The following is a 24,739-nucleotide window of genomic DNA, read 5'->3' as shown; positions in this document are numbered from 1 at the left end:
ATCCCATAGCACTATTCGAAGAAGAGCAGGGGAATTCAACCTGGTGCCCTGGTCACTATTTATCTCCTAATCAGCATCACTAAAACAGATTATCTGGTCATTATCCCGTTGCTGTTTATGGGACCTTGCTGTGCGCAAATTGGCTGCCGCGTTTCCTACAGTGACGACACTTCAAAATTACTTCATTGGTTGCAAAGTGCTTTGGGACGTCCCAAAGTCGTGCGAGGCGCTCTAGAAATGCAAGTCTTTCTTTCTGACTGTGGGGTGATGCTATAATTCAGTTCAAAACAATTTCCTTGGTGTTTGTTGAGGCTGGAAGTTGGTGGGCGATATGATTCAGCAGCACAGTGAAATTTGGGAACTGATTGGCTTTGAGATTTGGGTCTGTTATAATCATTGGTTTAAAGAAAGAAAGAAATACTTGCATTTATATAGTGCCTTTCACATCCTAAAGCGCTTTACAGCCAATGAATTGCTTTTGAAGTGTAGTCACTGTATATCAGCACTGTGAGCATCATTCCCCTCATGATATGGCAAGTATCTTTTTGGTTTTTTTCCTTCTCTCTTTTCTCCCAAGGGACTTGGGTACGGTTTTACAGTCACCCTTCGGTTACCTCACCTGGGTAGCATTTATTTCTGTAATTGTCAGCAGGCTCTCTTTATAACTGAGCCCGCTGCCAACCCTCACTAGATGTCCAAGCTGGAAAGCGATCAACAGCAGGAACCGTGGCCGATTTCCCCCTTCCCTAATCCAGGAGCAACAGTTGTAACGTGATCACCGATCGGCTGACTCAGCATAGACTGGGATCTGTGTAGAGGAACAAAGGGACCTTGGAGTGCATGTCCACAGATCCCTGAAGGTAGCAGGCCAGGTAGATAAGGTGGTTAAGAAGGCATACGGGATACTTGCTTTTATTAGCCGAGGCTTAGAATATAAGAGCAGGGGGGTTATGCTTGAACTGTATCAAACACTAGTTAGGCCGCAACTAGAATACAGGTAGACTACCCTTTATCCGGACTTCCGAAAACCGAAACCCTCTAAAAACCGAAGGTTTTTTCGTTCAGCGTAAGTCGTGCGTACGAACGAAAAAACCTTCGGTTTTTAGAGGGTTCCGTTTCGGAAGTTCGGATAAAGGGTAAGTCGTGCGCACGACCCCCCGCCGACCCCCCCGCGGACCCCGCCAGCCCCGACAACCGCCGACCCCGCCAGCCCCGACAACCGCCGACCCCCCCGCGGACCCCGCCGGCCCCGACAACCGCCGACCCCCCCGCGGACCCCGCCGGCCCCGACAACCGCCGACCCCCCCGCGGACCCCGCCAGCCCCGACAACCGCCGACCCCCCCGGCCCCGACAACCGCCGACCCCGCCAGCCCTGACAACCGCCGACCCCCCCGGCCCCGACAACCGCCGACCCCGCCAGCCCCGACAACCGCCGACCCCCCCGCCGGCCCCAACAACCGCCGACCCCGCCAACCGCCAACCCCTCCGCGGACCCCGCCGGCCCCGACAACCGCCGACCCCGCCAGCCCTGACAACCGCCGACCCCCCCGGCCCCAACAACCGCTGACCCCGCCAGCCCCGACAACCGCCGACCCCCCCCGCGGACCCCGCCAGCCCCGACAACCGCCGATCCCCCCCGCCCCGACAACCGCCGACCCCCCCGCGGACCCCGCCAGCCCCGACAACCGCCGACCCCGCCAGCCCCGACAACCGCCGACCCCGCCGGCCCCGACAACCGCCGACCCCGCCAACCACCGACCCCACCAGCCCCGACAACCGCCGACCCCCCCCGCGGACCCCGCCAGCCCCGACAACCGCCGATCCCCCCCGCCCCGACAACCGCCGACCCCCCCGCGGACCCCGCCAGCCCCGACAACCGCCGACCCCCCCGCCGGCCCCGACCCCCGCCGACCCCGACTGACTTACGCTGAGCGTCAGCGTAAGTTGTGCGCACAACCCCCCCGCGGACCCCCGCCGACCCCCCCGCGGACCCCCGCCGACCCACCTTCCGAAATCCGAAATTCTCCTTTATCCGAAACTCGGCTGGTCCCGAGGTTTTCGGATAAAGGATAGTCTACCTGTACTGTGTGCAGTTCTGGTCACCACATTACAGGAAAGATGTGATTGCACTGGAGAGGGTACAGAGGAGATTTACAAGGATGTTGCCGGGAGTAGAGAATCTTAGCTACGAGGAAAGACTGGATAGGCTGGGTTTGTTTTCTTTGGAACAGAGGAGGCTGAGGGGAGACCTTATTGAGGTGTATAAAATTATGAGGGGGCTTAGATAGAGTGGAGAGGAAGGGCCTATTTCCCTTAGCAGAGGGGTCAACAACCAGGGGGCATAGATTTAAAGTAATTGGTAGGAGGATTAGAGGAGATTTGAGGGGAAATGTCTTCATCCAGAAGGTGGTTGGGGTCTGGAACTCACTGCCTGAAAGGGTGGGAGAGGCAGAAACTCTCATCACATTTAAAAAGTACTTGGATGTGCACATGAAGTGCCGAAACCTACAGGGCTACGGACCAAGAGCTGGAAAGTGGGATTAGGCTGGATAGCTCTTTGTCGGCCGGCGCGGACACGATGGGCCGAAATGGCCTCCTTCCGTGCTGTAACTTTCTGTGATTCTATCTTCCTGTTCTGTGAGGCTCGGATACTCGCTGGGGAAGCTCGCTGCTCCACCAGCGGAACCCGACTGACATTTGTGTGGTGAGCCTGCTGCATTTAGCAGCCTTACGCATCTTCGTGTGATTTTAATCCATCGGAGAAAACAGTTCTGCTGCTCGCTTGCTCGCTCGCTCGTGGGCATTACAAACCACCAAGTCTAGAGGCCTGTAGGTATTGTAGAAAATACTAAAAATAGAGTTAGGCAGCTGCTCCAGAGTCCTGAAAGTAGTGATTATAAATAATGTCTGTGAGATGATAAGGAGCACAGTGTTAGAACAAAAATTTTAAAGAGTTATTATTATATGTGTAAATAAAATGCAGAAATTGTAGTGAGGATAATATGATGGTTTCTTCCTTTCTCCTTTTCTGCACACATGCACAAAGCAACCATTCATTTTAAAAATAGCCCACAATAAACCAGCTATACATTTTGTTCAGATCAGATTTATTTTTTTCATGTCTGAAGCTTATAATAAGGTTTCCAACCTTGAGTGCTTATTGTCAAAATGCCTTTTGGTAGAAGACAAAACTGGCTGGATCACTTTCTCCCGACAAGTCTATCTGCTCCTGCACTGTAACCATGATCATGCAATTACTTATCCTGTACAGCTCTAGTCAAAATCCTGCTTTGAGATAATTTCGATGTGCTGTACTTTACACGGAGAAACTGCTCTTTGACAAGGCTTTGAACCCGATGCAAGGCTTTTATTAAGGGCTTTGACCTTTCTCTGTACAAAATCTTTGATGCACATATTGACCCAGATTTTGCTGGGGTGGGGCATTTCGCAGTGTGCCCTGTGAGACTTGTTCGTGCACGTTCAGGTCTTAACACATTTTTTTACCCGCTAAGTTGCTGGAAGTGCGAGCTGATAATGTCACAGCGAGGGACATCTCCTTAACCAATGAGATTTAAGGATTGAGAAATAAACAGAGGAAGCAGTGAGAAGGAGGGTGAATTAGAGAGGGTGAATTCAATGTCAAGTCAGGTGCAGAAACAGAAATAAAGAGAGGGAAAGAAAGATTGGATTAAGAGAGAGAGGGAAAAAAAGACAGAAAGGAAAAAGTAAGAAAAAAATTCAAGTCTGAGCTTTTTAAAATCTCCAGCAACAATTCACAACCTGAAAGAATGAGACTCCACACTAATGGAGTTCACTTTGAGGGCAAGTGAGGTTGATTGGCAGTCATTAACAATTATCACGTCAGTAAAAGGGTAATTACGCCGTTAATTACTAGACTTAACTTTCGATGGCGCGTTTAATGGGCAAATAATGTGCAAATGCAGCAACATCATGAAACTCACGTGGAGGTTGGGTGCGAGCTGCCATTTTCGTGAAGCCGATGGTGGACTGGCATAAATCGGCCAGCAAATTGTGGTGCTTCATAATTCACAGGCTATCTCTTCCTCACCGCAGGTTGTTGGCCGATTTGCGCATTAATAAGGGCGTGTGTCATTCAAACGCCCTTATTATTTTCAGCAAGATCTGGGCCATTGACTTCTGGTTTTGGCCATGGTAATATCAGGTCGAGTGTAAACGCAGGATTAGCATTATACCGTTTGTAGCCGTATCTGGAAAGTTGGGCTCTAACCATTCCAGAATTTTGCTTTGGCATACCTGACATTACCCAAAAAATGCTGCCTTATCCACCACACAATCCCTACCTCCCCATAACCTTCACTGCTGGTTCAGTTCACATAAAAATATCAAAACAGAACATCTCTGTTTGATCCCTAGGCATGTTACTAACTTACTGGGTAAGTGAAAATGCTCTCTAGAACATAGGGAGATATGCTGAGTGAGCAGACCTGAATTCATAGGTTAAGAAGGCACATGGTATGTTGGCCTTCATAGCAAGAGGGTTCGATTACAGCAACAAGGATGTCTTGCTGCATTTGTACAGGGCCTTGAGGAGACCGCACCTTGAGTATTGTGTGCAGTTTTGGTCACCTTATCTAAGGAAGGATGTTCTTGCCATGGAGAGAGTGCAGTGAAGATTCACCAGACTGATACCTGGGATGGCAGGAATGACGTATGAGGAGAGATTGGGTCGATTAGGCTTATATTCGCTAGAGTTTAAAAGAATGAGGGGATCTCATTGAAACTTATAAAATTCTAACAGGACTAGACAGACTAGATGCAGGAAGGATGTTCCTGATGGCGGGGGAGTCCAGAACCAGGGGTCACAGTCTAAGGATAAGGGGTAAGCCATTTAGGACAGAGATGAGGAGGAATTTCTTCACCCAGAGAGTGGTGAACCTGTGGAATTCTCTACCACAGAAGGCAGTTGAGGCCAATTCATTAAATATATTCAAGAAGGAGTTAGATATATTTCTTAAGGCTAAAGGGATATGGGGAGAAAGCAGGGACAGGGTACTGAATTTGGATGATCAGCCATGATCTCATTAAATGGCAGAACAGGCTTGAGGGGCCGAATGGCCTACTCCTGCTCCTATCTTCTATGTTTCTATACAGTACAGAAGGAGGCCATTTGCCCCATTGTACCTGTGCCAGCTCTTTGAAAGTGCTATCAATTAGTTCCACTCCCCTGCTCGTTCCCCATAGCCCTGTAAGTATTTCCTTTTTAAGTATATATCCAAGTCCCTTTTGAATGTTGCTATTGAATCTGCTCCCACCACCCTTTCAGGCAGTGTGTGCCAGATCATAACAACTCGCTGCGTAAAAAAAATACCTAGCTAAGTGAAAGCTCACTTATGTGAGTGGTCTGAGACATTGAATTCAAAAAAATATCTAGAGCAAAACACTTTTTTTTAAAGTCAATGCTTAACAGGCAGGTGTTTTTAAACAGAGTTATTTAAAAGCTTCCGCACGTACACAGATCATTCGGCTCAACTGGTCTATGCCAGTGTTTATAGCCCACATGAGCCAACTCCTGCTCTATTTACCTCTTCCTGCCCTATCCCATATCCCTATGTTCCCTTCTCTCTCATGTATGCATCAAGTCTCTCCTTAAATGCCTCAATGCTCTCTGCTGCAACCATTCCCTGTGGCAGTGAGTTCCACATTCCCACCGCTCTCTGGGCAAAGAAACTCCTCCAAAGTCCTTTATTTGATCTGTTAGTGGCCATCTTATATTTGTGCCCCCTTTGTTCTGGACTCAACCACCAGTGGAAACAGTTTCTCTACATCCACCTGATCGAACCCCTTCTTAATTTTAAAGACTTCTATCAGTATGTCTCTTAGTCGTCTCTTTTCCAGCCCCGGCCTACTCAATAGTTGCAGCCTCTCGATTCTGGTAACATCCTTGTAAACCTTTTCTTCACTTTTTCCAGTGCTTCAATATCCCTTCTTTGTAGAATGGAGACCAGAACTGCACACTGTACTTCAAGTGTGGTCTAACCAAGGTTCTATAGACATTTAACATTCCCTCCATGCTTCTGTATTATATTCCTCTAGAAATGAACCCAGTACATTGTTTACACTCTTTCTGGCCTTATCCACTTGTGTTGCTAGTTTTAATGATTTATATAGCAGTATTCCCAGATCTCTTTGCTTATTTTCTTACCTTCCAAGAAATGTAGCTTCTTTATTACTACCCTGTACTACCAAAACGAACCACCTCATTGTATTGAATTTCATTTCTCCTTTATTCACCCTCTCTGCAAATCTGTTTATGTCTTCCTGTATTTTGGTGTATTCCTCCACATTATTAGCTGCTCCTCCCCCCCCCAATTTGGTGTCATCTGACTATTTCGACACCATACCACCAATTTCTGAGTCCAAATCATGTACATAACAGGTTTCTGAGTGACCCGGCTTGACCTACCACCTAACTCCCTCTCCGTCATTGCTGGGAGCTCCTCATATCAGCTCTGCTTCTCACCAGATGCTGCCGCAGACATCTGGAACTCACCATATGATATGTTGGGGAAGTGCAAACCTGCAAACTAACTGGGATGAATTACAAATAGCTAAACTACTGGGCCATTCTAACTGAGAACAGATAGGGTAGATAGAGAGAAACTATTTCTGCTGGTTGGGGAGTCTTGGACTAGGGGGCATGGTCTAAAATTAGAGCCAGGCCTTTCAGGAATGAAGGCTGGAATTTTGACAGCACTCAGCGGACGGGATGGGTGGCGGGTCAGCTGTTAAATTTTAAATGATTGACAGCGGGTCAGGAATCCGCTGTCAAAACGCGCACACTGGACTTTCCCGATGTTGGGTCTGCCAGCGCTGAGCAGACCTGACAGGCAGTGGCGGGGGAGGCAATTAAAATCATTAGTGGCTTGTTTACAGCCACAAATCAATGTTTTTTTCCCAGATTTTTGGATTTGACAGGTCACCCACCGGCTTCCCGCTGTGCCTAGACCTCGCCTGTGAAGCTGAGGCGGGAGCTCAGTGGCCATTGAATCAGCTGATGAGTTGACAACCTCAAATGTCAAGTCAAAGCTCCCAGCTGATTGAGAAATGTTCACTCAACCACCAGCTTCTCTAAGATGCATTTCCACTACAGATTCAGGTTGCTGCAAAGTCTTTACACAAGTCTCCATTCAGTCTGATCTCATTACCTCTCCCACCATTGACAGATCGCTTCTGTCATCTCTACTTCACCTGCCATCTATTCCATCAGCATGGTTGCCCTTGAAACTCTCTCACATTGGTCCTCAGAACCAGCCCCAACATCAACATCACCAGGCACACCAGTAGCACCAACAACAACACCAACCTTCTCCGCAATCACCTGATGCTGCACAGGACAGAGGGCATCAGCACCCGAACACATTGCTGCCCATGATACCAGGGATGGCCTCACCATTGCCAGATTTACTTCACTTGGCGCTGTACACCCTAGCTGCCACATGATGCACCAGGTTAGCACCACACCACACCAACACCATAAAGCATCCCTACAATGTCCAAGCCATTCCTTTCACACATCACCATTGCGGGGGTACCGTTATGTCTCACTATTCACAGCAAATCACTAATCACTTCCAAAGGGGCACACAAATCTGTCCAAGAACACAAAGTGTTGATGATAACGATTTCAATATTTGACAGCACATTAACATAAACTTTACATGAACATTGGCTAAAACACACAAGTGACTACCCTTGTGTGCTGTTAGTTGGTATGATTGGACTAGGATGAGAGTGAGTGTGAGGGGTGGCTAGTGAGATGGGGAGCTGTAAATGTAGATAGAGAGGGATGGGTGGAGGTGCAAGGTAAGTTGGTGTGAGTAAGGATGTGCAGGAGTAGGGTAGGGAAGGCAGCCTTATGGGGATGTGATGAGTGGCACAGCAGGGTGAGGTGGTGTGTGGCTTTGCAGTAACGTTTCGTGATCTACTGAGATCATTGAAAGGTTTGCGCCACTGCAGCCAGGTCCCCCTGGCCACATCCCTGCTTGTGCCCTCCTGTGTAATGTGCAACCAGGCTGTGTTGGTGTCCTGGGGAAGTCATTGGAAGGGAAGAGAACCTCCCTGCACGCTGTGACTCCCTCCATAAGCATATAAGGAGATAAGGCTCCAACTAAGCCAAATGGAGTTGAGGTACAGATCAACCATAACCTAACTGAATGGCGGAGCAGGCTTGAGGGGCCTGTGTTCCTATCTGTAAAGTTCCAGCTATTGACACAAACAAGATTACATAGGATTTACAGCACAGAAACAGGCCATTCGGCTCAACCAGTCCATGCCGGCGTTTATGCTCCACTCGAGCCTCCTCCTGTCTTTCCTCATCTAACCCTATCAGCATAACCCTCTATTCCCTTCTCTCTCCTATGCTTGTCTAGCCTCCCCTTAAATGCATCTATACTATTCACTTTAACCACTCCCTGTGGTAGCGAGTTCCACATTCTCACCGCCCTCTGGGTAAAGAAGTTTCTTCTGAATTCCCTATAATTCACTGCAGACTGGAATTCACACTGGGATGTTTTGGTTCAGTGTCACACTGGATGGTGCCTCTTGCTATTAAACCATTAGAGGAACCCTCGGGAGAAACTTTTTTTTTAAAAGAAGCCTGACTTTTAATTTGCTGAATGTTACACCTTAAGCTGTTTTCATTATCTGAGTGGTAAAACAAGGATCCTCACTTGTGTTATGTGCGCAACACTTCATCATCATCTCTATAAGCAAAGTGACCTGAGTAGAGAACACAGATCAAAGGACAGTTCGGTTGCTGCAATACCACACTGGAAAATCAGATCCAAAAGAGTCAACAAGAAGATATTATTACGATAGCAAAATACTGCGGATGCTGGAAATCCGAAATAACAACAGAAAACGCTGGAAAAACTCAGCAGGCCAGGGCAGCATCCATGGAGAGAGAAACAGAGTTAACGTTTCAGGTCGAAGACCATTCGTCAGAACTAGAAAAAAGCAGGAAAGGAAATAGATTTTAAAGCAAGTGGGGGGCTGGGAAAAGGGGGAGGGAGTGAAAGAACAAAAGGGAAGGTCAGAGATAGGATAGAAAGCAGGAGAGATAAAGAGACATTGAGAGATATTGAAGGCAAGGGGAGGTGGTGATGGGATAGGTAAAGGAACGTGTCGCTCCATGTGCCGGGCGCCTTATTGCAGTAACTGTTGATTAGAAACAAACTGCTGGCTATGCAACCCTCATGTAATTGTGGTTTTATCAAACCTTTGTTAATTAAATCCGCTACATGCTGCAGAAACCCATGCATTGAATATTTGACAGAGATCGAGTGCTTCTACATTACAGTTACTTACCTTGATACTGCATTGAAAGGGGCATTCCAATTACACTGTTCTGCTGCTGCAAAGTTGCATTTTCTACTTATTATTAGGGGAGGGATGAGAGCCAGTTTATTAATCTCCCAAGAAGACTTTCCGCCAGTTGTTCTTTCTTGCTCCAGCCATTCCATTGTGGATCTAAAACTGTGCACTCAATGTATTACTGAATTCCCTGTGGCCAACGGCAAAACAGAAAACCACGGTTTGAAGGCCTAATGACAGCACAAGAGCTTTTTAAGAATCCCTTCTACACATATAATAGATCTTCTATCAAAAGTTGTGGTCTACAGCAGCACATGCTTTTTTTTTTGATTGAGCCTAAATTGCACTTAAACACTGTGATTTACATGCGGTTTTACGCGACTTTGGTATCTAGGAATGAGCAACCTGGTTTTCTGAAATTTAAGACATAATAAGGCGCTAACCACTGCAGATGCCTGAATCTCATCTCTTGATCTTTGAGGTTGCTTGAGAGCTTGTATTGGAGCATGCTGGCGCTGTTAGGGGTGTATTTTAAGTTAGCTTTTGCTTATTATTTAATTACAGTTCTCAAGTGAATGCGTAATGGTTATACTGGGATTGCTTCATCCAGTTCTTCTCGAATTCACTCACAATTGAGGGCTCCTCCTGATTGCAGGCCCATAACTTAACGTTGCTGTGTGGGCCAGTTCTGTTGAAATCTATAAATAGGTTTATACAAATGAAAGAGTTAAAGTCTGGAACCCAATTAGCGGTTTGGGGGAAAGTGGAACAGCAAGATATGAAAATGTGTTCCAGCCCTAGTGAAGAACGCAGAATGTTCAGCCGAAATCTTCCATCCTGTCATTTTAGCACACGGAAAATATTGTTCGCCAGATGATCTAAAATGCAGATTTGAAAGCCTAATCCTGAAATAAATATTATTTCATTCAGCTACGACATCTTAGATTATAGAATGATCGAGGATAAATTCGGGATTCATTTAAAGAATGACTCTACTGGGCACAGAGTTTCTTGCGTCAAATTAATAGAGGTCGTTTGGCTTGACGTTTAACTCAGCTTTTAGCTCCGTTTCCCGATATCCAACAGCTGGAAATTGTAAACTTTTTACCAGCTGTATCTAAAGCAGATTTGCTCGTCTGATAAAGAAGAAAACAATGTCAGTTAATTAAAACAGATTAAACACTCGGACATGTTTATATATGAGTTTGACAGCCATATCATCACATTCCAGCACAATTCTTTAAAACAAATTGCTTCATTATTTAATAGTTGACTAAGATAAATAGCCATATGCTTCATTTTTTTTTCCACCGAAGTGCAGCCTGATGTTTAATGGAAGATAAAATTTATGTGATGCGTCTGACCTAGCAACCGTATGTTTCTATGTTGCTATGTAAACCTTTGTGGCAATGGAGTTACTGAGACTATTAGAACGTGGTCAAAATCGTTTTGCCATGTTTCTTTAGTACAATTTATCCATGCAGGACAGTCAGTTATGTAACTCTTTTTTCTTCTTAGGCAGTCCCTCGGAACCGAGGATGACTTGCTTCCACATTAGAAATGAGTTTGCAGGTGACTGATGAGTCCAATGCGGGACCTACAGTCTCTGTCACAGGTGGGGCAGACGGTGGTTGAAGGGGCGGATGGGTGGGGTGCTTGGGTTGACGTGCGCTCCTTGCGTTGCCTGCGCTTGGCTTCCGCTTGCTCCCGGCGAAGAGACCCGAGGTGTCCGGCGCCTTCCCGAATGCTTCTCCTCCACTTTGTGTGGTCTTGGGCCAGGGATTCCCAGGTGTCGGTGGGGATGTTACACTTTTTCAAGGAGGTTTTGAGGGTGTCTTTGAAGCGTTTCCTCTGCCCACCTGGGGCTTTCTTGCCGTGCCGGAGCTCCGAGTAAAGCACTTGTTTTGGGAGTCTCATATCGGGCATGCGGACAATGTGACCCGTCCATCGGAGCTGATTGAGCGTGGTCAGAGCTTCGATGCTGGGGATGTTCGCCTGAGCAAGAACACTGATGTTGGTGCACCTAACCTGCCAGTGGATTTGCAGGAACTTGCGGAGGCAGCGTTGGTGGTACCTCTCCAGTGCTTTGAGGTGCATGCTGTACATGGTCCATGTCTCTGAGGCATACAGCAGGGCGGGTATCACTGCTGCTCTGTAGACCATGAGCTCAGTGCCGGGTTTGAGGTCCTGGTCTTCAAACACTCTGTTCCTCAGGCGACCGAAGGCTGCACTGGCACACTGAAGGCGGTGTTGGACTTTGTCGTTGACGTCTGCCCTTGTTGACAGTAGGCTCCCAAGGTATGGAAAGTGGTCCACGCTGTCCAAGGCCTTGTCATGGATTTTGGTAATCGGGGGGCAGTACTGTGTGGCGGAGGCAGGTTGGTAGAGGACCTTTGTCTTATGGATGTTTAGTGTAAGGCCCATGCTCTCGTACGCTTCGGTGAAGGTGTTGACGATGGTTTGGAGTTCGACCTCCGAGTGAGCGCAGACACAAGCGTCGTCTGCATACTATAATTCGACGTATGTAACACACAAACAGTGTTATTTTTTAACCTCTTTAAAGGTGATAATAAAGTGAAAATTTGTCTTTATTTTTACAGTATGTCACATAAACTTTTTTAATAGTCATATTCCTTCATCCCCAAAGAGAGCAATTTGCTTCATACTGAAGTTCTTTTATTATTTTTTGACAAGTCACAAATCTTATTGGAAAGAAGTCATAGTGCATTACTACATCGGAGCACAACAAGGGAGCTTCTAGGAACTTAGGAGCAGGAGTAGGCCATTCAGCCCCTCAAGCCCGTTAGATCATGGCTGATCTGTATCTTAACTTCATCCACCTGCCTTGCTTCCGTAACCCTTAATGCCCTTGCCTAACATAAATCTATCAATCTCAGTTTTGACATTTTCAGTTGACCCCCAGCACCAACAGCTTTTTGGGGGCGAGAGTTCCAGGTTTCCACTATCCTTTGTGTGAAGAAAAGCTTCCTGACATCACCCCTGAAAGGCCTAGCTCTCATTTTAAAGTTATGCCCCCTTGTTCTGGACTTCCTCACTTGAGAAAATAGTTTACCTCTATCAATTCCTTTAATCATCTTAAACAGCTCAATTAGGTCACCCCTTCATCCTCTCTACTCAAGCGAAAACACGCCTAGTCTACACAACCTAGCCTCATGATTTAACCCTTTCAGCCCAGGTATCACTCTGGTGAATCTGCGCTGCACCCCTTCCAAGGCCAATATGTCCTTCTTGAGTTGCGATGCCCAGAACTGAACACAGTATTCTAATTAGGGTCTAACCAGAGCTTATAACTAACATAATTTCCACCCCTTTGTACTCCAGCCCTCGAGATAAAGGCCAACATTCCATTAGTTTTTAAATTATTTTTTGTACCTGTCCACTGACCTTCAGTGATTCCTGTACTTGGACCCCTGAATCTCTCGGCTCCTCCGCAGCTCCTCGCTTCTCACCAGTTAGAGAGTACTCTGATCGACCTTTGTCCTCTGATCTCTGACCTCACACTTCCCCACATTGATCGCCATCTGCCATAGTTTTGCCCACTCACTTAATCTTTCATCGTCCCTTTGCAACTTTCTGCTCCGATCTACACTATTTACTCTGCCACCTAACTTGGTGTCATCAAACTTGGGGATAGACGGCTCGCGATTCCTTCATCAAAGTCATTTATAAATACAGTGAAAAGCTGAGGCCCCAGTACAGTTCCCTGGGGGACACCACGAGTCACATCCTGCCAATTTGAGAACATGCCCATTACCCCTACTCCCTCACTCTCCTACCTCCTAACCAATTTCCTACCCATTGCATCCAATTCCATGTGCTCTCATTTTTGTTAACAATCTCTTATGTGGAACATTATCAAATGCCTTCTGGAAGTCCAAATAAATAACATCCATAGACACTATCATGTTAGTTCCATTTTCAAAAAATTCAACTTGGTTTGTTAGCCATGACTTAGTTTTTACAAATCCATGCTGGCTCTCTCTGACCAATTCATATTTGTACAAGTGCTCAGTCACTCTGTCCTTAAGAACAGATGTTAGCATCTTCCCCACAACAGATGTTAGACTAATAGGCCTATCATTTTGTAATTTGTCTCTCCTACCCTTCTTAAATAATGGAGTGACAGTGGCAATTTTCCAATTCAAGGGGACAATTCCTGAATCGAATCGAGCGTTTTGAAAAATCATGATTGGAGCATCTACAATTTCCTCACCTATTTCTTTTAATATTCTGGGGTGGAAACCACTACGACCTGGAGATTTGTCTATCTTTAGTCTCATTATTTTCTCCAATTGCTTTTTAAAACATTTATGTTAAATCTAGTAACTTTTACCCCTTGATTTATTTTTATTTTTCCTCGTATCTCTGGTACTTTAGCCTCATCCTCTACTGTGAAGACTGATGCAAATTAAGCATTTAGCAAGCCTGTCAACAATCTAATTAATAATTTATTTTCCCACCAAAGGTGAGTAAATATGCACTTGATCAGGATAACCCAGGAGCTCTAGTGGTGCTGTAGTGGAGTGAAACCCATTCAGAGGGCCCAAGGTCAACATTGACTGACATTCAACTCGTCTTCTCTTCTATGAGTGAAGTACTTAAGGCCAGATCACTCCATCGCAGAGTGGAAGAAACGATCAGTAAAACCATCTATATAAATCATGTACCTACACTCCTGTTGATTGATATGCAGCAGCATTTATAACTGTGATGAAGATGTCTTCGACTCAGGGGAAAAACTCTCCACTGGCTGGAGTCATACCTAGCACAATGGAAGATGGTTGTGGTTGTTGGAGGCCAATCATCTCAGCCTCAGGACATCGCTGCAGGAGTTCCTCAGGGCAGTGTCCTCGGCCCAACCATCGTCAGCTGCTTCATCAATAACCTTCCCTCCGTCATAAGGTCAGAAGTGGGGATGTTCACTAATGATTGCAGAGTGTTCAGTTCCATTCGCAACTCCTCAGATAATGAAGCAGTCCGTGCCCGCATACAGCAAGACTTGAACAACATTCAGGCTTGGGCTGATAAGTGGCAGGTAACATTCGCGCCACACGAATGCCAGGCAATGACTATCTCCAACAAGCGAGAGTCTAACCACCGTCCCACGACATTCAACAGCATTATCATCGTCGAATCCCCCAACATCAACATTCTGTGAGAAATTATTGACCAGAAACTTAACTGGACTAGCCACATAAATCTTCTTCTTAGGCAGTCCCTTGGAACCGAGGGTGACTTGCTTCCACACAAAAACTGAGTTCTCAGGTGACTGATGAGTCCATGCGGGACCTACAGTTTCTGTCACAGGTGGGGCAGACGGTGGTTGTAGGGGCAGGTGGGTGGGGTGCTTGGGTTGACGTGCGCTCCTTCCGCTGTTTGCGCTTGGCTTCCGCTTGCTCCCAGCGAAGAGACCCGAGGTGTTCGTCGTCTTCCCGGATGCTTCTCCTCCACTTTGTGCAGACTTGGGCCAGGGATTCCCAGGTGTCGATGGGGATGTTGCACTTTTTCAAGGAGGCTTTGAGGGTGTCCTTGAAGTGTTTCCTCTGCCCACCTGGGGCTCTCGTGCCGTGTCGGAGCTCCGAGTAGAGTGCATGTTTTGGGAGTCTCGTATCGGGCATGCGGACGATGTTGCCTGTCCATCGGAGCTGATCGAGCATGGTCAAAGCTTCGATGCTGAGGATATTGGCCTGAGCAAGAACACTGACGTTGGTGCACCTATCCTGCCAATGGATTTGCAAGATATTACAAAGGCAGCGTTGGTGGTACCTCTCCAGTGCTTTGAGGTGCCTCCAGTACATGGTCCATGTCTCTGAAGTATACAGGAGGGCAGGTATCACTACTGCTCTGTAGACCATGAGTCTTCAAACACTCTCTTCCTCAGGTGACCGAAGGCTGCACTGGCACACCGATGGCGGTGTTGGACTTCGTCAACGACGTCGGCCCTTGTTGACAGTAGGCTCCCGAGGTATGGAAAGTGGTCCACGTTGTCCAAGGCCTCGTCATGGAGGCCATAAATACTGTGGCTACAAGAGCAGGTCAGAGGCTGGGTATTCTGTGGCGAGTGTCTCACCATCTGACTTCCCAAAGCCTTTCCACCATCTACAAGGCACAAGTCAGGAGTGTAATGGAATACTCTCCACTTGCCTGGATGAGTGCAGCTCCAACAACACACAAGAAGCTCGACACCATTCAGGACAAAGCAGCCCACTTGATTGACACCCCATCCACTACCTCAAACATTCACTCCCTCCACCACTGGCGTACCGTGGCTGCAGTGTGTACCATCTGCAAGATGGACTGCAGCAACTTGCCAAGGCTTCTTCGACAGCACCTCCCAAACCCATGACCTCTTCCACCTAGAAAAACAAGGGCAGCATGGGAACACCACCACCTCCAAGTTCCCCTCCAAATCACACACCATCCTGACTTGGAAATATATCGCCGTTTCTTCATTGTCGCTGGGTCAAAATCCTGGAACTCCCTCCCTAACAGCACTGTGGGAGCACCTTCACCGCACGGACTGCAGCGGTCCAAGAAGGCGGCTCACCACCACCTTCTCAAGGGCAGTGTGGGATGGCCTTGCCAGTGACTCCCACATCCCAGGAACGAATAAAAAAAAAAGTCCTGTTTAATTAGGTGAAGGAGGAAACATGTAAGTAGAGAGGGTAAAACTAGGGTTATAATCAGATTGTATAATGCTGCGTGTGCAATATGTTCTACAAAGTGCAAATCTGTAACTATCTGACCCTGGGACAGGTGTATTACAATGTCCTAAGACAACTACATTACAGTGCCTTAGGACAGGCACATTACAATGTCCGAGGAGAGGTATGTCACAATCACTTAGTAGAAGTACATTATAATGCCCTAGGACAAATGTGTTACAATAGCTTAGAACAAGGAAATTACAATATGCCTGGACAAAGAAATTACAATATCCCAGGACAAGTACGTTACAATACCTTATAACAATTACGTTACCATGCTTTAGGATTAACATGTTACAATGCTTTAGGATACCTAAATTACAATGCCAAGGAATAATATGTTACATTGCCTTAGGGCAAGTACATTACAATGTCCTAGGTCAAGTACGTTACAATGCCCTAAGGCAGGTACGTTACAGTACCCTACTTTACAAAACCTTCGGATAATACGTTACAGAGTCTTCAGCCAAATGCATTACTGTAAGTAAAATACAATGTCCTAGTACAAGTATAATTACAGTGTAATAATATTGTCATTTCAGCCATTTTGAGAAAATCTACTCCCATACATCTGAACTAGCTGAATAAATCAATGACGTGACCAATTTCACAAGTGCACTTGGAACGTATATGGGGATAGGAAAGGGATCTGTATTTAGTTTCCATGGGGTTTAGAAGAGGTTATGTGGCTAATTTCCTCACAGGATTTTGGTGGAGCAAGAGGAATGTGTCTATTGGGGCTCGGAGGGCTCTCCCTGCACACCAGACTGTTTCATGTTTGGACTTTTGGATTCTCATGTAGACCAACCTGAATTTTGCATAGTCTGAATCTGATTCAGATAAATCCAAAGGTTCACTGATACAAAGGATGATGGACGGTCTTGGTGAATAAAATTGTGTTATATTTCCCAGTTAATTTGAATGTCATATCATTTGGTGATTTATCTAGCTACCTAGCCAAGTAATATATGGCCTTAATGTTGGATCGCCTTTTGAAATCCAGCGCTCAAATCATTCACTTTCCTGAATGATGGTATGTGTTAAAGACAAACAAAGGTCTTTAAATATCACTTTAATAACAGGGCACTATCTATTAATGATACAAAGAAAAGCAATTGTATAAAATCACAATAGCAGAATACTGCGGATGCTGAAAATCTGAAATAACAACAGAAAATGCTGGACGCACTCAGCAGGCCAGGCAGCATCCGGGGAGAGAGAAACAGGGTCAACGTTTCATGTCTGTTTATGAAATAATTTTTAAAACGCTTATCTGCAAAATACTCACTGCAAGAAATAGAGAAATGAAGGGGTACAGCTTCCTCGGTTCACTATTTCTAGGGGCAAAATCAATGTGAGCATAAAGCGAGGAACACGACTTAATGCTTGGTTACTAGAAGAGCAGAATATTTCCTTAAGTGTGTGTGTGGGTTTAACTAATGCACTAAATGGTTTAACAACTTCATTCCTCCTGCAGTTTCTGCAATAACTGTTTCTCTTGTGTATGGATTTTATTTACAGATTTTTTTAACTGAGTTCGAATTCCCAAACTACCATGGTGGAAGATGAACTCCCATTCTCTGGAATATTAGTCCAGGCCTTTGGATTGTTCGTCCAGTAACATAATCACCACACTACCTACCCATAGTGCTCTCTATTGATGTGTACAAGTTGTTTGTCTTTCTGACTTTTGTACTTTATCAAGTGTATCAGCAGACTTCTTACTTAAATTCCTCCGTTGCGATGCAAGGATCTTTCACTTCTACCTTACAATGTGTCATCCAGGAATGGCACTTCACAGATCTAGTAACTGAGAAACATAGAAACATAGAAGATAGGAGCAGGAGGAGGCCATTCAGCCCCGCGAATCTGCTCCGCCATTCAATGAGATCATGGCTGATCATCTAAATTCAGTACCCTGTCCCTGGCTTCTCCCCATATCCCTTGATCCCTTTAGCTTTAAGAAATATATCTAACTCCTTCTTGAATATATTTAATGAATTGGCCTCCACTGCCTTCTGTGGTAGAGAATTCCACAGGTTCACCACTCTCTGGGTGAAGAAATTCCTCCTCATCTCAGTCCTAAATGGCTTACCCCTTATCCTTAGACTGTGACCCCTGATTCTGGACTCCCCCGCCATCAGGACTGAGAGGCGCTGTATTGGTCAAATACTTGTAATGTGTGCGTCAGGTCACTCTGCTGACCCGATCTCAAGCATTGCCACACCTGAATTGTTGCTTGTGTACCGTTTAACTGACGCTCTGTGTGTTCTTTATCAGGGCCATATGAGCAGTGAACTGGAACATCAGTTACGGTCTGTGTCCAGTGTGGATGAACTCATGACGATATTTTACCCGGAACACTGGAAAATGTTAAAATGCCAGTCGATGAAAGGCCGGCCACACTACAGGGAAACTGGGTTCGGCACAGTAACGGAGGAACCGGTGGCGTTTGCGGCAACATTTTATAACCCTGAGATTCTAAAAAGTAAGTCGCAACCTTGAAGGTGAAGCTCTTCTCCAGTGACTTGTCCAATATTCGAATGAAATATTTGTAATTTTAAGGTGCATTTCAATAATTTAACCATGTCAGGTTTAACCGTGCTCTAAAAGTCCGACCTACAAATACATTTTATTTTTTAACTGAACAAGATCTTAATTATCGAAGCTCCTTAACTCTGAAAGAGATCCCCCTGGCGGGGTGTACAGGCTGTCCCTGAAGTTATCCCCTCTCTTTGGAATATGGCTGGGGTTGTCACCGTGCCAACAGCTTGGGAAGGGTAGAGTAGTGGTTAATGTCACTGAGCTAGTTAATCCAGAGGCCTGGACCTAATGATCCAAGAGACGCGAGTTCAAAATCCCACCACAGCAGCTGGGGAATTTAAATTCAATTAAACAAATCTGGAATAAAAAAAAGCTAGTGGTGACCATGAAACTATCGGATTGTCGTAAAAACCCATTTGGTTCACTAATGTCCTTTAGGGAAGGAAATCTGCCATCCTTACCTGGTTTGGCCTATAGGTGACTCCAGACCCACAGGCAATGTGGTTGACTCTTAACTGCCCCTCTGCAGCGGTTCAAGAAGGCGGCTCACCACCACCTTCTCAAGGGCAAGTAGGGATGGGCAATAAATGCTGGCCTTGCCAGAGATGCCCACATCCCATAAACGAATTAACAAAAAAGCTCCTGGTCATTTCAGTTCTTGCTTCACGTTTTTCGAAGGATTATATATTTTCCTTGTAGACTGCAAAGACTCGCTACCCTTTGGAAACAAGTGCAGTATTAGTGGCTGACAGCGACTGCAGTGTTCAATAAAGTCAGGGAGCAATAGAAGAAGCTTGTAAGTCACAGCGTGTGAGCATTTCAGAGTAAGGCTGTGGTATCGAGCAACAGCTGTGCACTCTTCTGAACATATGTTCATATTTGTGTTTGCTTTTTTTTTTGGTAAGGCCTCAAAAGCCTTGGAGATGTGATGATATATATCTGTATAAATCCCTTTGGATTGGATTAAATATTTGATTGATTGAAATTTTGTATGTTTGTTGAAGCTTTATGATTTTTAATCTTTACTTAAAATTTATGTATGAGGCCCCGCAGGGTTAGACTTTGCCTCTTTTGAGCCCACAGCAGCTCCTTCATACGGAGTGAGATGTGTCACTATTTCTGTCTTTGCTGCAGGACACATGAACTCAAACAATTTCATTAACGACCCTAATTACTATTTTGTGCCAAAACTGAGATTAATAGAAATGCAAAATACTGCAGATGCTGGAAATCTGAAATAACAACAGAAAATGCTGGAAACACTCAGCAGGTCAGGCAGCATCTGTGGAGAGAGAAACAGAGTTAACGTTTCAGGTCGATGACCCTTCTATTTCTCTCTCCACAGATGCTGCCAGACTTGCTGAGTATTTCCAGCATTTTCTGTTTTTATCCGAAATTGATAGATTTTTGTTAAGCAAAGGGATTAAGGGTTACGGAACCAAGGCGGGTAGATAAGAGCATGAGAAATAGGAGTAGGAGTAGGCCACATGGCCCCTCGAGCCTGCTCCGCCATTCAATAAGATCATGGCTCAATAAGAAACAGCCTCTCAGCATCTACCCTGTCAAGCCCTCTAAGAATGTTATTTGTTTCAGTGAGATCACCTCTCATTCTTCTAAACGCCAGAGAGTACAGGCCCATTCCACTCAATCTCTCCTCATAGGACAGTCCTCTCATCCCAGGAATCAATCTAGATGGAGTTAAGATGCGGATCAGCCATGATTTCATTGAATGGTGGAACAGGCTCGAGGGGCTGAATGGCCTATGAACAGTTCAGTTATTTAATACCAGTGCTGCCAGATAAATACAGTGCAATAAGGTGCACTTGAAATGGTTTAAACGTCCCTTTAATCCCTTAGAAATTACTAAAGCAGTGCTAATTGTGTTCACTCTGATTACTACATAGCTGAGCGTAGAACAGCATTTGATACCATGATTAACTTTGTCAAAAATGGGTTCAATGCCCACTTTTGGTTGTTAATTTTGACGCATGATTAAAATGCCAGGAACTGGTGGTTTTGAGGCGCGCGCTGGAGTGAGGAAAAAAGCCAATGACAACCCAGCAGCAGTAATGACGACCCCTTTAACACTTCTGGAGCAGTTAACAGGCCACTTAACCAGTATAAATATCAATTCAGCTTTGGAATGCTAGTCTTTTTCACAAGTGGCTATGTGATCAGATTTAGTGAGCAGGCGCTGAATCTGCTTGTGAACTATGTAAAGGGGGAACACAATACTGTTGCTGCGAGAGAACAGCTTCCAAATATAGTGGGGGCGGTGGGGGGGGGGGGGGGGGGACAAGTGCGGCGATATGTCACAGGCAGTATGATCTGTCTGTCAATGATTCTGAAAACCTCTCGGGAGGTCCTGATGAAGTTGCATGACTTAAAGAAGAACACACAGGTAAGGCGACAATATTAATGAGCGCACGACTTATATGGACAGGAACAAATGTTGTAATTGTTAAATATCCAAACTTGTTGAAATGCTAGCAAAGGACTTCGCAAATAAGGTAATAGAAATTAAAGCATGAATTACATTGTAAATGGCATAATGACAAATGTACTGTAGAAAATATTTTCATGGGCTAAGTCACCCTGTCGCAATCTATAAAGAGAAAGGAAGACTTGCATTTATATAGCGCCTTTCACGACCTCAGGATGTCCCAAAGCGCTTTACAGCCAATGAAATACTTTTGAAGTGTAGTCACTGTTGTAATGTAGGAAACGTGGCAACCAATTTGAGCACAGCAAGCTCCCACAAACAGCAACGTGATAATGACCAGATAATCTTTATTTAGTGACGTTGGTTGAGGGAGAAATATTGGCCAGGACACCGGGGAGAACTCCCCTGCTCTTCGAAATAGTGCCATGGGATCATTTTAACTTTGGCCGATGGTGTAAAATGAGTGATTTTGAATTAACCGCCCATGATACACCATGCCCATAGGCATGATGTATAATGAGCGACCAATTCGGTAATGCTGGACGTGCTTTTCCTGATTGTATGATCATCCAGAAGCTCCAGTGCGACTGGGCAGAGACCCAGAAAACAATTCTCTTACATCACTGGGTGTGTCCAAAACCACATTTCAATCAAATACTTCTTTTGCATGAATCTAAACAGCCTCGAAGCAAAATTAAAAGTTTGAGTAGATGGATAGATACAACCAAATTCATACAAATAATTACCCACTTTGCGCTCTGACTGTAGGATCCAGGTCAGAAAGATATATTTTTCTCAGTTTCGCTCAGTCAAAAGGGCGTTGCAGAATGTTGCTTTCTTGCCGTTCACTAAACATAAGTTCTGTGGAAAAGCAATATTAACCGGCATGACAAGTGTCAGTTTTCCAAGATTTTCAAACAATGTTTAACAACAATCTAAGGTCACCAGCTACCAAGATCAGCTGTGTGAGTATCCCTGCTTAGTCTATTGCGGAAATCACTAAATAAACACTTGGCAAGTGTCAACCAAAATGGCAGCATAGATTCTCAAGCATACAACTCCACCGTACGCCTTATTTATACCAAGACCTGAGCCCCAAAGTTCCTGGGGCTAGAGAGGACAGAAACCCTGATTTCCGCCCAGGGAGCAGGAATTTGGGGCATAACTTTGTAATTCTGGGGTTCCACCCATTTGCATTGTCCCATTAAGTTACGGTGTAGGGGTCCATGAGTGGATCTTTCACCTGCCTCTCCCCCACCCCCCACCACCACCACATTAAGGGGGCTTATCTGGAGGAGATGTGGGGCTTCCCCGGGAATCCTGTCCATTATCCCCTTGGTAGATCTCAGCAGAACTCATGCCAGCACAGATTCTGATGAGCAAAAGCAAAATACTGCGGATGCTGGAAATCTGAAATAAAAACAGGAACATGCTGGAAATGCTCGGCAGGTCGGGCAGCATCTGTGGAGAGAGAAACAGAGTTAACATTTCAGGTCGATGCCCCTTGGTCAGTGACGTATTCAAACTCACTACACACTTGGTTTGAGCATAAAGCAAGGCTTTAATCAACTTGTTTCAGAACATGGAGGTCTAGTTGTACTTCACTAGTTCCTTGTCTTTACAAAATGTCCCTGGCAAGCTGGGGCCAACGCCCGAGTATTTATACTCCTTGGACGGCGCCACCAGCTGGCCGTCCAGTGTTATTTCATAGGTAGTTTCTCGATGATGAGATTTATGACAGTCAGATTCTGTTGAAGCCTTTTAAAAGGTCCCAGACCTTGCCCAGACTTGGGTAAAAAAAAAATCCTGGAGGGTATCGATTAACTTTTTCTTAACTGGTACATTGCAATGTCAGAGCCGAAGACATTTTCACCCGGTCTTCCTGTCATGAATCTTACCATTCATGTAGAAATGACTCATGAGATAACATTGGGCGGCCAGCTGGTGGCGGCGTCCAAGGAAAGTATAAATACTCGGGAGTGGGCCCAGCTTGCTCAGGATGTTTCTGTAACCAGGAACTAGTGATGTAACTAGAACTCATGGTTGTGAAACAGTTGATTAAAGTCTTGTTTTATACTCAAACCAAGTGCTTAGTACTTTTCTTACGTCACTTCCGTCTTGGAGATTCCCCCTAGCGCAACAACTTTGCGTCAGACCACCTTTCAGCAGACAGACCGGCGGGGGGCCGCGGACACACGTTCTGCCGAAATGTCGCAGTCATGTAACTGTCCCTGGGATTTGGGACAGGGTGTCCGGCTTTGGGTTAGGGCGGACAGTGATTCAAGCTCACCACACTTGCGTAGGCAGAGCAGGCCCCAGGAAATGACGGGCCTGAGTGAATTAATGCCGGGCTCGGTACTTGAATCCTCACAGCTGGATTTAGTGGAGCTCCCTAATTGCACTGCTTCTCTTCAGCAAATCCACGCCACAGCTGTAATTTCTCTTTCTTAAGCTTTGCTTACATCCGTGCATTTGTGAAGGCTAGAGACCGAGATTGCTGCCTTTTCAGTTGGAAAAAACTGGCCCTAAAGTGGAGTAAGGTCCAGGAAAGAGGTGTCGTCCTCTTTTCGATTGATGACTGGAAAATCTTGCACTTTGTTTTTGTTGGACGTAAAAACAATCAGTCAACATTTGGTTGACAAAAGCAAAGGAAGAACAAATCGCGAACCCACCACGACTTCATGGCCTTGAATTAAGTCGGGATTCCTTGCTGAGAATGATTGGTTGTCATTCAACCTAAGCAAATCTGCAGCTCCCCGTAGTAATGGCAGACTGTACATCCAGTCCAGCAATTAAAAACATCAACAAAATGCTGAGCTATGTTGGTAAATGAGGCCATTGTGCTGAAGCTGTGTGTTGGTTTGGTCGGGCCATTTCTTGAGTACTACATACAGTTGTAGTTACCAAGGCATGAGAGGAACCTTCAAACCTTGGCAGTGGAACAGAAAGGGCCACGAGGCCGATTCCCAAATCAAGGACCAAGTTAGCAGGAAAGGTTAGAAAAAGGTGGACTCCACGAGGTAAATGAGCGGGGACCTTCAAGGGATACATAAGATACTGGGGCAATTTTGACTTTGGGTGAGGGTGTAAAACAGGTGATAGCAGATAAGCCACCCGTCAACGCTCCCCATAAGGTGCTCATCGATCGGGAGCTCCTGTGCGGGCCGCTCACCAGCTGTTGCCGCTGTAAAAACTACCGCACCTGCGCACGAAGGGACCACGCACGAAAACTGCCGCCCGTTAAACATCTCTCCCGATTTTCATTCCTGGTGACTTCAAGTGCATCAGAAGCGATTAATAATAAGCACTACTTCAAGTTAAACCAAGGGTGGATTTCCGTGGGGGTATCTTCTGCTTGCCCACTGTTTTTGCGAGATTTCTATGTCTCTCCCACCCAAGTTACGGTGGACGGGCGGGAGAACCTCTGCGGGCACTCACCATTCTCGGTTACACATTTGGGTGTAACATCGATACCTTCTTGGGCTCAGTGGTGTCAGTGGTAAACAGTCTGGGCATCTTATAGAATCATAGAATAGTACAGCACAGGAGGAGGCCATTCGACCCCTCGAGTCTGTGCCAGCTCTTTCGAAGAGCAATCCAGTTAGTCCCACTCCCCCTGCTCTCTCCCCATATCCCTGCAATTTGTTCTGCTTCAAGTATTTCTCCAAT

General features: G+C 45.8%; 1 protein-coding gene across 1 annotated transcript in view; it reads left to right on the top strand.

Annotated features, from left to right (window-relative positions):
- The window catches only part of vegfc (vascular endothelial growth factor c), a 289,917-nt gene that overhangs the window by 131,479 nt on the left and 133,699 nt on the right, over window positions 1-24,739 (top strand). Inside the window, exon 2 of the mRNA XM_085978215.1 lies at window positions 18,364-18,571. Within this exon, the coding sequence (XP_085834341.1) occupies window positions 18,364-18,571 (208 nt within the window). The remainder of the gene's footprint in view (window positions 1-18,363; window positions 18,572-24,739) is intronic.

This window comes from Somniosus microcephalus, chromosome 1 (genome assembly GCF_052327205.1).
Source record: "Somniosus microcephalus isolate GS21.2 chromosome 1, FLI_Smic_1.0, whole genome shotgun sequence".
In the NCBI taxonomy this organism is placed as follows: Eukaryota; Metazoa; Chordata; class Chondrichthyes; order Squaliformes; family Somniosidae; genus Somniosus; species Somniosus microcephalus.
This window is presented reverse-complemented; position numbering and strand designations above follow the sequence as displayed.